This window comes from Penaeus japonicus, unplaced genomic scaffold (assembly GCF_977035675.1).
Source record: "Penaeus japonicus unplaced genomic scaffold, GWHDUDI00000001_assembly GWHDUDI00000022, whole genome shotgun sequence".
NCBI lineage: Eukaryota > Metazoa > Arthropoda > Malacostraca > Decapoda > Penaeidae > Penaeus > Penaeus japonicus.
In genome coordinates, this window is record NW_028234424.1 from 8,321,469 (window position 1) to 8,333,968 (window position 12,500).

Here is a 12,500-nt window from a genome sequence, read left to right on the forward strand (position 1 = left end):
CTAATGGCAAATATTGACCCAATTCTGCTTGCTTCTCTTTTTTCTATGATCTGTTAATAGGAAACCAAAGCAAATTAAGTAAAATTAAACAGCTACATTATGGTAGACTAGCTACATAAAAGTGATTAATATAACATCTTCCACCCATGCCCTTCTTACTTACCACAACCTCCCTCCTGTTTAATCATCTCTACAACATCATCCTGTCTTTTCTTAATGGTTTCATTATGAGTAAATCTCTCCTCTCACCTGCCAATGCTTGGCTTTCGGGCCACCATTACCCAGCGGCTCTTCCTGCTCTGTGTCTTTGGTCTGAGGGTCATCGAAGACCTCGTCATGAAAAGCGTCAATATCCTTTGAGCTCGACCGATGCATGTCTTGGAAGCTGATCTGAGGAGGTAAGCACGGGCGGTACTGAGCGAGAATTGAAAAAAGCTTTGGTCTCGAATCGGCTTGTTTTGCGAGTGGGAGGGTAAAAGGGAGAGAGAAGGGGAGGGTCTAGTAGACTAGTTGAAAGAATCATTTCATTTTTTTTTCCTTTATCCTGATCTACCACAAGAGTGCTGAGATTTTACAGTTACTCTATGCTAACTGATATATTAGTAAACAACATGCTAGAAACTTCCATGCTATAGGAGGTTAATGTGTAAAGGCACATTCCTTGAAAGTGTATAAGCTTGCAAGAATTAATATATATTAAAAAAATACTTAAAAAAAAATGTCTATAGAAGCTTTTGACTTCATTTAAATCTCTCTCATCATACGGAAATTTGATATCAAATATCAAACTTGAAATGACTATAGAAAATGGGGGAACATTAAAATTTACATTATATAAAAATATACAAACTATTCTAAATGTGTTATTATCTCATTACTGACTGGTACACATAAAACCTATCATATAATGAAAAAAAAAATTGTGTTGAAAATGGATGAACATTATAAATTGCATATAGGAAAAAAGAAAAAGATACAATAATACAAAAAATAAAATTCGTAGATAATTATCTGACTTCAATCAAAGGGATTATATTGTGTGCAAATGCCATGTTTAGAGATCAGAGGAAGTCTCATTCTGTCTGATTATTTGAGTCTTTGTGATTAGTGAGAGAGAAAGAGAGAAAGAGAGAAAGAGAGAAAGAGAGAGAGAGAGAGAGAGAGAGAGAGAGAGAGAGAGAGAGAGAGAGAGAGAGAGAAAGAGAGAGAGAGAGAGAGAGAGAGAGAGAGAGGAAGAGAGAGAGAGAGAGAGAGAGAGAGGAGAAGAGAGAGAGAGAGAGAGAAGAGAGAGAGAGAGAGAGAAGAGAGAGAGAGAGAGAGAGAGAGAGAGAGAGAGAGAGAGAGAGAGAGAGAGAGAGAGAGAGAGAGAGAGAGAGAGAGAGAGAGAGAGAGAGAGAGAGAGAGAGAGAGAGAGGACATGTATAAAAGGAGGAGGAGTGGGAGAAGGAGAAGGAAGAGAGGGAAGGAGGGGAAGGGAGGTGGAAGATGGAGATGAAGAAGAGGGGGAGGAGGAAGAGGAGGAAGAGGAGGAAGAAAAGTAGGACGAGAAGGAGGAGGAAAAGAAGGAAGAGGAGGGAGATGGGGATGAGAAGAAGGAGGAGGAAAGAGAGAAGGAGGAGGAGGGGGAGGAGAAGGAGGAGGAGGGGGAGGAGAAGGAGAAGGAGGAAGAGTAGGGAGAGGAGAAGGAGGAGGAAGAGGACGAGGAGGAGGAGGGGGAGAAGGAAGAGGATCAAAAGGAGGAGGAGGAGAAAAAAAGATTGTGATGAAGAGGAAGAGGAGGAGGAGGAGGAGGAGAAAGAGGAGGAGGAGGAGGATTGCCATGAAGAGGAGGAAGAAGAGGAGGAGGAGAAGGAAGCGGATGAAGAGGAAAAAGAATAGGAAGAGGAGGAGGAGGAAGAGGAGAGTGAGTATGAGTGAGGAGGAGGAGGATGAGGATGAAGAAGTTGAAAGGTTGAAGAAGAAGAAGAAGAAGAAGGGACTTTGATGACTCTGTCCAACCTTCCAGTCATCTTCAACAGCTGTTCGTAACAGACAAAGGCACACACGTGTTTAGTTGCAGTAAAAACAAAAAAGAGAATGAGATGATCATAAAGAAAAAGCTTAATATACAAATTCAAACGGATTCGTGAACTCACCTGCAATTGATCACCTGTTGAGGCCTGTTCTATGACTCCAAAAAACTGCATGATTTAACAGAGTAACTCTTAATCCTGCATTTTCTATGACTGTTGTTGTTTATATATAATTGAACATAAAATCTTGAACGGGATTTGCTAAAGGGCTGATCACGATGCTGGTCGACCCTTATCTACATTAGAGAGATGTTTGAAATGTTGGTTACTTACCGAGACATAATGTGTAGCGTGTTTTTCTTTTCTTTATTTTTCCTATATATCATTCACTTACCATATCGTTCTTGCACAAAGAATCGTCCGGATTCTTTTGAGTTTCATGTTTTGCTTCTGATTTTTCAGTTTTGAAACCACGAGTCGAGTGATCGTTTTGATAAGAAATACTGATACATAAAAGATTTAGAAGTCGCCGAGTAAAAATAACAAATACTATTAAACACGTATGTTAAAAGGAAATTAAATATTGGAAATACATTAAACACGAAAATTCTACAAAAAATAACGTGAAATGATAATAAGAAAAAAAAAACTAAAGAAAAATAAGTTAATAAAGAAAAGAGGGAGGAAAGGAACCGCGTCTTCTGTCTCACCTCATCGAGTTTCATCTTGGGAATGTTGCCATCGGAGAGGTTGACCTCCGACACGCTGTCCTCGTTATAATTGGTTGCCTCGGACAGGTTAGTCTCCGGGAAGGGCAGCTGGCGGTAGTCGTGCTCGTGGGGGAATCCGTTGGAGTAGTCCCTGGGGTAGTCCCTCCCTGGGGATTCATGGGGGTATTCTGAAAGGGGGGAGTCGCGGTGGTAGTCTCTGGGTGGGGAGTCGTGGGGGTAGTCCCTAGGGGGGGACTCACGGGGGTACACTCTAGGGTGGTAATCTCGAGGGTATTCTCTATAAGGGTAATCATCCGAGTATTCTCTGGTTCTGAACTCGTTGGAGTAGCCGTGTGACGTGCGGAAGTCCCTAGAGTAGTCTCTAGGCAGGTAGTCTGGTGAGTAGTCCCGGGTGCTGAAGTCCACAGGGGACAGCCTCGGCCGGTACTCGTCGGTGAACTCTCTCGGCCGGTAGTCCTGCGGCGACTCCCGGCCGTGGTAGTCGTCGGAGCGCAGGCGGCGGGAGCGATACATGTGCGGGTAGACGCGGGAGTAGTCGTCCGGCCGGTAGTCAGAGCGCAGCTGGTGGTACTCGGAGTGGCGGTCATGTAGGAACTCGAGCGAGGAGCGGCCGGTGGACGAGAACAGCCTCAGGCGCCGCTCCAACGGGTAGTCTCGGCTGTGGTAGTCCGTGGCGTTGTAGTCCGAGTGGAAGTCTCGCGACGGGTAGTCCCCCGTCCGGTAGAGGCGGGTGTACTCTGAGGAGTAGTCCCGTGACCGGAACTCATTCTGGTAGTCCCTCGACCGGAAGTCCCCCGATCCGAACTCGCGCAGGTAGTCTCGTATCCGGCGCTCGAGAGGATAGTCCTGCATGGAGTAGTCTGCTGAGCGGTGGTAGTCGTGCGTGTATGTGCGAGGTCTGTACTCGATGGAGTGGGAATCGAGAGGGTATTCCCTGGCCCGGTATTCCTCGGCATGGCGGAAGTCCTGGAGGAACTCCTCCGAAAGCCTGTCCGAGGAGAAGTCCCGCATCTGGAAGTCGCCTGAGTGCCGGTACTCCTGGCGGTAGTCGCGCATCGACCGGTACCTCTGCAGGTACTCCCTCTGGCGGTATGGAGGGCGAAAGTCCTCGGGATACTCCTCCGAGTGTCGCTGCTCCGTCCGCCGGTTGTCAAAGTGCTGCTCGTTGAATCGGCGGTCTTCGAAACGATGTTCTTCCGAGCGCCGATCGTCAGTGCGTCGGTCATCGAAACGCCGGTCGTCAAACCGCCTGTTCTCGAAGCGGCGCTCCTCGGATCGCCGGTCCTCGAGGCGAAGCGCGTCGGGACGTCTCTCCTCGGAGCGACGCTCTTCAGAATGCCGGTTTTCGAGGCGTCGCTCGTCCCCGCGACGTTCCTCAGACCGGCGATCGTCGGTCCGCCGATCCTCAAGGCGACGATCATCTGCTCGTCGGTCATCGAGTCGGCGATCATCAGGTCGTCGGTCTTCATGCCGACGATCATCTGGTCGCCGATCATCATGACGACGATCATCAGTTCGTCGATCTTCGAGTCGGCGGTCATCAGGCCGCCGGTCGTCACCACGACGCTCCGTGGATCGACGGTCGTCCAGGCGGCGCTCTTCCGTTCTACGATCCTCAGATCGACGATCTTCAAGACGACGCTCGTCAGGCCGTCGCTCCTCAGATCGCCGATCCTCGCCCCTCCGCTCATCGGGCCGTCGCTCCTCGGATCTTCGTTCGTCCTGACGGCGGTCTTCGGGACGGTGGTCGTCGTATCGGTGTTCCTGGGAGGCGTCTCTTGAGGAGAAGTCGCGGAGCTCGTTTTCGTGGTTGCGGCGCTGGGCCGGGCGGCCGCCGCAGCGCGCGAACTGCGGCTGGTCTGAGCGGAAGTCGAGGAGTTCGATGATCTCAGTCCGGTCCTCCTCACCTGCCAGACCAAGGGGACCAGGGTCACGCCACCAACATTATGGGGGAGATGGGCAATATAACGTCAACATCGTGATTACCAAAGTGACAACGAGAGAAGAAGAAACAAAAGGAATAGTTCAGAAGCTGCGATCATCAACGCTTCATCATTTCCGAATTGTTATTCAGGTATTCTACATAATATGATACTCATTCATTAAATAAATGTACATTCATTAATATTATTACAATGATGCAGTGCTATAATCTAAAGCAGGAGGTCATGTAACCTTTTCTCTTTTTAAAAGCATGTGTAGAAAGTATGCCTTCCTTAAGCATTTGCAAAATAAATGCCCAGTAGCATAATCTCTACTAGATTACTCTTGCCATCACTATAAAATAAGCTCTGATACAATATCTCGCATTGCAGCAACAAGCTCCTGGTCATTAGTTATCAGCTTACAAAGTCCAAATTCCAATACAGACCTGTGGATCCAAGCTTGCTACACAGCTTTGGTTTTACACGTAACGAAAGTGATAATCACTGAGCTACGTGTTTGCAAATGTAAACGCATGTACAACAATCATGTTTTTTTTTCATTTTTATACAGATGATTTATAGATAAAACTATCTAATGGACCCAGGGGGAAAAAGTGTAATTTCTCAAAGATAATAATAGAGTTCCAAGGGTATGGTAAGTTTAAAATGAACAGCCCTCACATAATTATATACTTGTATATGTTCCTACAAACTACAGATAAAAATCAACGTGCAGAGGTACAGCACAATAGTTTTCACTCTTTAGATGCTGTGACAAAGGAGGGGGGTCACTATACACACCATACTGACACAAGACACACACGAGACACGACCCACGACTACAGTGCGGAAAGAACACTGTCAGTCACTTCTGGGTCCCGCTTTTAAAAAACTTGACATGGGTTACTTCATCATCTGACGTGTTTAATTCGAAAAAAATCTCCTTCAGCGAGGAAAAAAATATCAATACATATTCCAAAATTCATCCCTATTCCTTGCCTTACATGAAAAAATCGTAGTGAGTACACTAACATGATTATCATTAGAAATGAGAGTTGACCTTGGCTTCGGTTTGGTCACTCTAAAGCTGGGATTCAAACTACGCAAAACAGTATCGGTGTTTCGAAGCAAAAGCCCACTGAACGACAAAAATAAAAGAAAAATAAGTCAAATCAGTGAAAAAGAGGCTGATCACAAAAGAGAAAGGCAAATACAGCAAATAAGGCGAAACAAATAAGGGAGAAACCAAAATGTCCTCAATATCTTTTTTCCCAAAAGACCGTTAACGGGTGTGGTCAAATACAAGCTACATGTACGTGCCATTTAGATATAGCGACATCCAGAGAGATGTGTATATATGTATATTATAGTATACATATTTTTTTTCTTCTATAATTCACTATCTATCTAAGTAAATGTCTACCAGAGACAGATTACCTTGAAATTTAACTTTCTTTCCATTTATCAAAATCTTCTGTAAGCGTCCGTTTTCCTTCGGCTGGAGAGCCAATTCGGTATTGAGCTGGTTCTTGACTAAAATGAGCAAAGGGGGGGGGGGTTGATAAATGAAAGAAAATAACACACGGCGATGGAATATGCATATGCTTTAAAGATACAAAGATACAATAAGACTAATAAAAGAGACACCGGGTTTGGATACACAATAGGTTATAGTACAAACAGTCTATAGTGTTGAAGACAGAGATAATGTTGTTGTTTTTTTTGAGAGTAAAGCTATCAGAACAATTAGTTTGTTTTGTCTCTCTCTCTCTCATACACATACAGGAATTAGTGCAATTATTAAGTAGAAAGTTCTAAGTACACAGTCCTTGAAGTTTTTAACTGAAGTGTTGAACTTACGTTATATCACAAATAGGAGAGTTGGTCATATTGTATTTAACAAAAGGGAATTAGAATGTTCAGCAATACCAGAGATTATACATTTCATCATTATATATAAGTGTAAATACCGTGAGCATTTTTCTTTGGTATTTAGGCCAACACTAGAAATAAATAGCTGAAAAAACAAAACTATAAAAGTTACCTGAATAAGTCGCATGCAACCCACATTAACGAACTTTTACACACACATCAATTTTTTTTTTTTTTTTATCACACTATCATTCTTCATTCTCACATTTACACACTGTTCCCAGTCCACTTTTATTGTTCTTATACAAATCAATTATCCAAAGAAAACAGTTATACAAAGCAAGGGGGGAAACAGAGCAACATAAACAATTCGTATTCTTAATCAAATCTATGCTGCAAATCAGTCAATAACAATAACTGGATAATGATTATCGGTGAATAACAAAACATACATTAAATACCAGTGCCAACACTAATGATTCCCAATCAACTTGATCGAGAAAGTGATATCAAACCAACATCAGCAACCTTGTGTTCCGGTGCCAAGTGTCACGGAATTTCCTCATTACAAAAGAAAACTTTTAGAGAATAATCTATTTATCATAATTATTTCTGTTTATTATTATCATTATTTATCATCATTTTTATCACCATGTTTTAAACAGCAGTCTCACGTGCTGTATCAAGACAGACCATCTCTAACACCAAGGCTAATTATCGACATTATCTTAATATTAAATTTAACAACATCGAACATTAACTATACAATGGAAAATTAAATAAACACTTAGTAATCTTATCATGGAAGAAAAGGAAGAATAAGAAGAAAAGTCTAACATCAGTCAACCAGTCCGTTGCGAAATGCACCTTCCGGTCTACTCACATTCAAAAAGAGAAAAATGAAAATAAAAAAGGGTTTCTAACGCACTTCTTACACTTTTCTTTACAATTAAGAATTATTTATCTATTCTCCCATCTTCACGCCTCTTTCACACTTTTTTAAAACCACATTTTCATCTATTTTTTCCCTTCTTCACCCTCCTCTCACGCACTCTTTAGAAAAAAAAGTATTTCTCTTTTCCTCTATCGTCCCCTCTTGTTAAACCCTCTCAAAAAAAAAAAAAAAAAAAAAAAAAGGTAAACAGAGACAAACGAAAAGAAAAGAAAGTCAACCAAGAAGAAACCAAACCAATACTCACCTGCAACAGTCATACGCTTGTAGCCCATCAAGTGCGGGTCATTCGAGGTCATTTCCTCCTCACACCTCGTCCGGATCTCGGGTTCACTGATCGCCTGCTTCACCACGCCCCTGTCAGGCATTGCGTCATCGTCCTGGGAAGGGTGCTTGCCCTCCTCCAGTCTCATCTTCTTCTTCTCTTCGTCATCGCCCTCTTCTTCGAATCCTCCTCTTCCGTCTTCTCCGTCTCCAGGGCCCCCTTCCGTGTCGTGTTGGTCCGTCTTCTTGTTGCGGCTGAAGAGACTCTCCTGGAAGAGGGAGGGGCAGAGGGGAGGGGAGGGGGGGGCGCAAATGAGGAGAGAAGATCCCGGTGGACAGTAATAGATATTGATATTCCTTATCTTTTATAGATAAAAAATAACAACTCTATAGATTCATCCTTCCATTTATCATGACCTATTCCTTAATAATATATATATATATATATATATATATATATATATATATATATATATATATATATATATATATATATATATATATATATATACCATATGTGGTGTATATCTACTGTAAATATATTCATTTCATATTGCCACTTACCGGCCTGAGCGAAAATAATCGCTGATATATTAAGATAATATAAATGGTCAACAACGCAGTATTATTGGTGCAGATATAAGAAGTGAAATAACTCTTAGTACCAGTGTCTTTACCGCTGTGCTTATTAATGCCATAAGGTGCTTAAGATTGAAATGAGACAGCGAAGATAGATTACTGAAAGAGATGTAGATAGTCTACATGTGCTCAAGGTATATACACACACGCATATATTGTATATGTACAGCATAGTACTATATGTTTTTACAGGCATGCTAGCGTTGTGACCTCATGCTTGATCTTTTTAAAATTGACTCTTATATCTTAGAAAATACAGATTTGGTGAATGTGAATAGAGAATAAGATCTACTTCTGCACGTGATAATAGGCCTACAGACTTTATCTACATTGACAGTGACGTATTCCCCCTTCCCGTACTCTTGTCTCTTTCTTTGACACCAGCAGGCATATGCAGTGCCAATACCTAACACATACTGTGCTGGTAATGACCTTGTTTTGCTCTCCATCTCTCTCTCTCTCTCTCTCTCTCTCTCTCTCTCTCTCTCTCTCTCTCTCTCTCTCTCTCTCTCTCTCTCTCTCTCTCTCTCTCTCTCTCTCTCTCTCTCTCTCTCTCTCTCTCTCTCTCTCTCTCTCTCTCTCTCTCTCTCTCTGTCATTTACCCCAACCAACGATTTTTCTTTCTCTAACTGTCTCTCCATGCCTTTCTTTTTTTTTTCTCTCTCCCTCCACCTCCCTTTCTCTCTACCGCTTTGTATCCACACCGCGTAGCTCTCTACTACTACAATTATTAGTACACGCGTCGGCAATATCCGCAATTAATAAAACAAAAGCCAGTGGCTCTCTCTTATACAAACGGCAAACCTCCAGATCCCTTTGGGTAACAGTGCTTACTAATTTCATAGTCTCGTAGATAAAAGACTGGAAGGGGGGGAGGGTGATGGGGGCAGGAGAGAAAGACGGGGGGAGGAATGAGATTAGGAAAGGGAGAGGAAAGGAGACTATGATGAAGGAGGAGAGAAAAAGGGGAGCGGAGAGGACGACATATATATATATATATATATATATATATATATATATATATATATATATATATATATATATATATATATATATATATAGAGAGAGAGAGAGAGAGAGAGAGAGGGGTGGTGGAACGAGGAGGAGGAAGGTGTGGGATGGGGCAGAAGGACACTGGAAAAGGGAAAGACATGATAGGGAAAGGGGAAGAAAGAGGAAGGTGGAAAAAAGGTTGGTGCGGGGGGAGAAGGAAGGAAGGAAGATGGGAAGGGAGAGAGTGTGAGGGAAGGAGAGAAAGGGGATGAGGAATATAAAAGGACAGGAAAGGAGGAACGTGTTGGGGGGAAGAAGAGAAAGAGACAAGTGAGGAAAAATACTAAGAAGAGGGGAAGTGCGAGGGAGGAGGCGAATGAGGAAGAGGGACACACGCCAGTAAGGGAAGGATGGTGGGGCAGGGGATAGGAGGGAGACAGGAGGAGAGGGGTCTCGGCCAGCGCAAGGCTCCCTCACGTTAATATCCTTGCGTTGGAGATTATCAAACATGATTAATATGAAAATGAAACCCTTACTGAAGCTCTAAGATAAGGCTCGTGTTTATCCGGCTCCGTTATTTAGTGGAGTGTGGCATGACCGATGCCTGTCATGCAAGCGCAATGCCTCCTCTTTACGCATGATCTTGCTTGATTTCATTTCCATGCATGACAATATCTGCAACTTCCATAACAGAGGTTGCACGATCAATATGAGTGAAGCCCATAGTTTAGATATATATTTTTCTCTTCTCAACATTATCTATCAGCTTGATAAGATATAACTAGTAGTTTTATGTTAGACGCACAGAGATATCGTAACATTTCTATCTTCATTTGTTTTTTTTGTAAACAATACATTAATTTCGTCCTCCTGTTTAATCTCGCTTCGTAAAATAGCAGATAGGACTTTAAATTACGAAAAAAAATATAAGTAAGGACAAGGGTTTTCATTTTTCAAAAGAGAAACTTTTAAGGTAAAAGTTGTTTTGAAGTTAGTGAATGTTTGGGAGGAAAGTTGCAAATCCTGTAGTTAAACGATAATAGCTTCGTTAACATAATGATAATGATAATACTAAAAGTAATAAAAACAACACTAATAAAGATAATAATGATAAAGATATTATCCTTATTATCATGATAGGTATAATAATGATAATAACTATTATTATAATGATAACATCAACAATCGTACTACTACTACAACTACTCTTACTAATGATAATAACAATAGTAATAATAACGATAATGATGATAATAATGATACTACTACTACTACTACTATTAATAATAATAATTATCATAATAAACTCGTTACAGCTAGGCGATTACCATAAATGACGAACACGATGAAAGATGATAAAAAAAAAAGAAAAAAAAAGAAGAAAAAAGAAGAAGAAAGAAGCATACATAATTGTGCCGTATCAAAGAACCGATTATAAATCCCTGTTTTTCTTTCTTATTTTTCTGATTGTTCATTATCTATTTCTGTCGGTTTTTTGTCTTACTGTTATTCCTCTTCATTTTTTTCTTCTATTCATCCATTCGTTATTTCAACTATTTTTCTTTTTTTCCCTTATTTTATCCCATCACATATTTTCCTAATCATTCAATCATTTCTTTTTTATGCAATAACTCATAATTTATGCTTAATCATTTCTATCCCTTTTTATCCAAACACTCATTATCTATCTATCTTATTCATTCGATAACTCATATCATTAACTATTTCCTTCCCTTCTCATCCAATAATTCCTCATCTTTTTCTCCTATTCACACCTATCCTGAAGCATCCTTTCCCCTTCTCATCCAATCTCTCATAATCCTTTTTTTTTATCTTATTCATCCTAATTTCTCCTTTCAAACTCACCTTCCATTCGTCCGCCTCATTTACTCAAGACGAAAAATAGGTTGGCAGGCTCGAGGGAAGAGAAACGCAGGGAGACGAAAGGAGGGGGATTATGAAATGGAATGAGTAGGAGGAATATAGGAAATAGGTGTAGTGTATAGAAGTAGTGGTTGTGGTGGTTATGGTAATGGTGGTATTGATTATAGTAGTAACAGTATTGTTAGTAGTAGTTGTGCTAGTAGTAGAGGTGGTGCTGGTAGTAATAGTAGTAGTAGTAGTAGTAGTAGTAGTAGTAGTAGTAGTAGTAGTAGTAGTAGTGGTAGTGGTAATAGTAGTAATAACAGTAGTAGTAATAGTAGCAGCAGCAGCAGCGACAGTAGTAGTGTGAGTAATAGTAGTAGTTGTATTAACTGTAACTGAAGTAGTAGGGATAGGAATTGAGGGCAGAGCAGAGAAGAAGAAAAAGAGAGGAAAAACATATACAGAAAAAAAACGATTACCAAAATAATAAGAAACATTAGATAACTAATAAGAATACAACTCCCTCGAGCCCCCAGATCTCACCCACTGAAGAAGGACGAAGACAAAGGGAAGAAAAAAACAAACAAACAAACAAAGAAGAAGGTGCAAGCAAGTGTATTAGTGCCTCTGAGGTCATGACCATCATCATGACCATCATCATCATCATCATCATCCGTGCCAAAGGACTCGCATTCACGCCAAGGATATCCGTCCTACCACAATCACCCGAATCCTGATGAACAACTGCAGGACACGGGACTCATCCTCCATGTCGTCCTGCCGGGATTTCAGTTCCTCGGAGTTGAAGGAGTTGAGCAGGAGAGCGAGGAAGAGATTCAGGACCATGAAGTTGCCCATCACCAGCGCCGGAAGGAAGATGGCCAGGCAGGTCTCCGAGCCCTGTGGGGGAGAGGGAGGGGGAGAGGGTGCGGGGTTAGAGATTTTTTATTTTTTATTTTTTATATACATATATATATATTTTTTATAGCGTTAGCTTTGGGAATTACCTGGTTTTATTAGTGTGTGTGTGTGTGTGTGTGTTTTAATGAAAATTATTATCATTGTGATAAACATTTTATTTCTATTTAGAGTGGACCTTTTCAATTTTTGAGCTAGAATGGTGGGTTAAAGTATGGGAAAAAAAGCCTTGTTTTGTGTTAGGAAGAAAGTGAGGCGAGGGATGAATCACCACCAAGAATCGTGGGGGGGGGGGGGGGTTAGGATGCCTGGTCGCCTTTCGTTTGAA

At 41.5% G+C, this 12,500-nt stretch overlaps 1 protein-coding gene across 14 annotated transcripts in view; it reads right to left on the minus strand.

The window, feature by feature from the left end:
* LOC122248987 (sodium channel protein 1 brain-like) overlaps nt 1–12,500 on the minus strand; it is a 319,708-nt gene that overhangs the window by 33,808 nt on the left and 273,400 nt on the right. For 11 of the 14 annotated variants that reach the window (XR_015192059.1, XM_086549431.1, XM_086549433.1 and 8 more), the window contains exons 16-19: nt 11,972–12,154; nt 7,740–8,025; nt 2,723–4,650; nt 250–390 (exon numbers count right to left, since the gene is read on the minus strand). Coding sequence is in view for 13 of the 14 variants with exons in the window: in XM_086549431.1 (XP_086405557.1) it covers nt 250–390; nt 2,723–4,650; nt 7,740–8,025; nt 11,972–12,154 (2,538 nt within the window). In the remaining variant the exon portion in view is untranslated. The remainder of the gene's footprint in view (nt 1–249; nt 391–2,722; nt 4,651–7,739; nt 8,026–11,971; nt 12,155–12,500) is intronic. The other 3 variants (XM_086549430.1, XM_086549439.1, XM_086549434.1) reach the window with 3 other exon arrangements.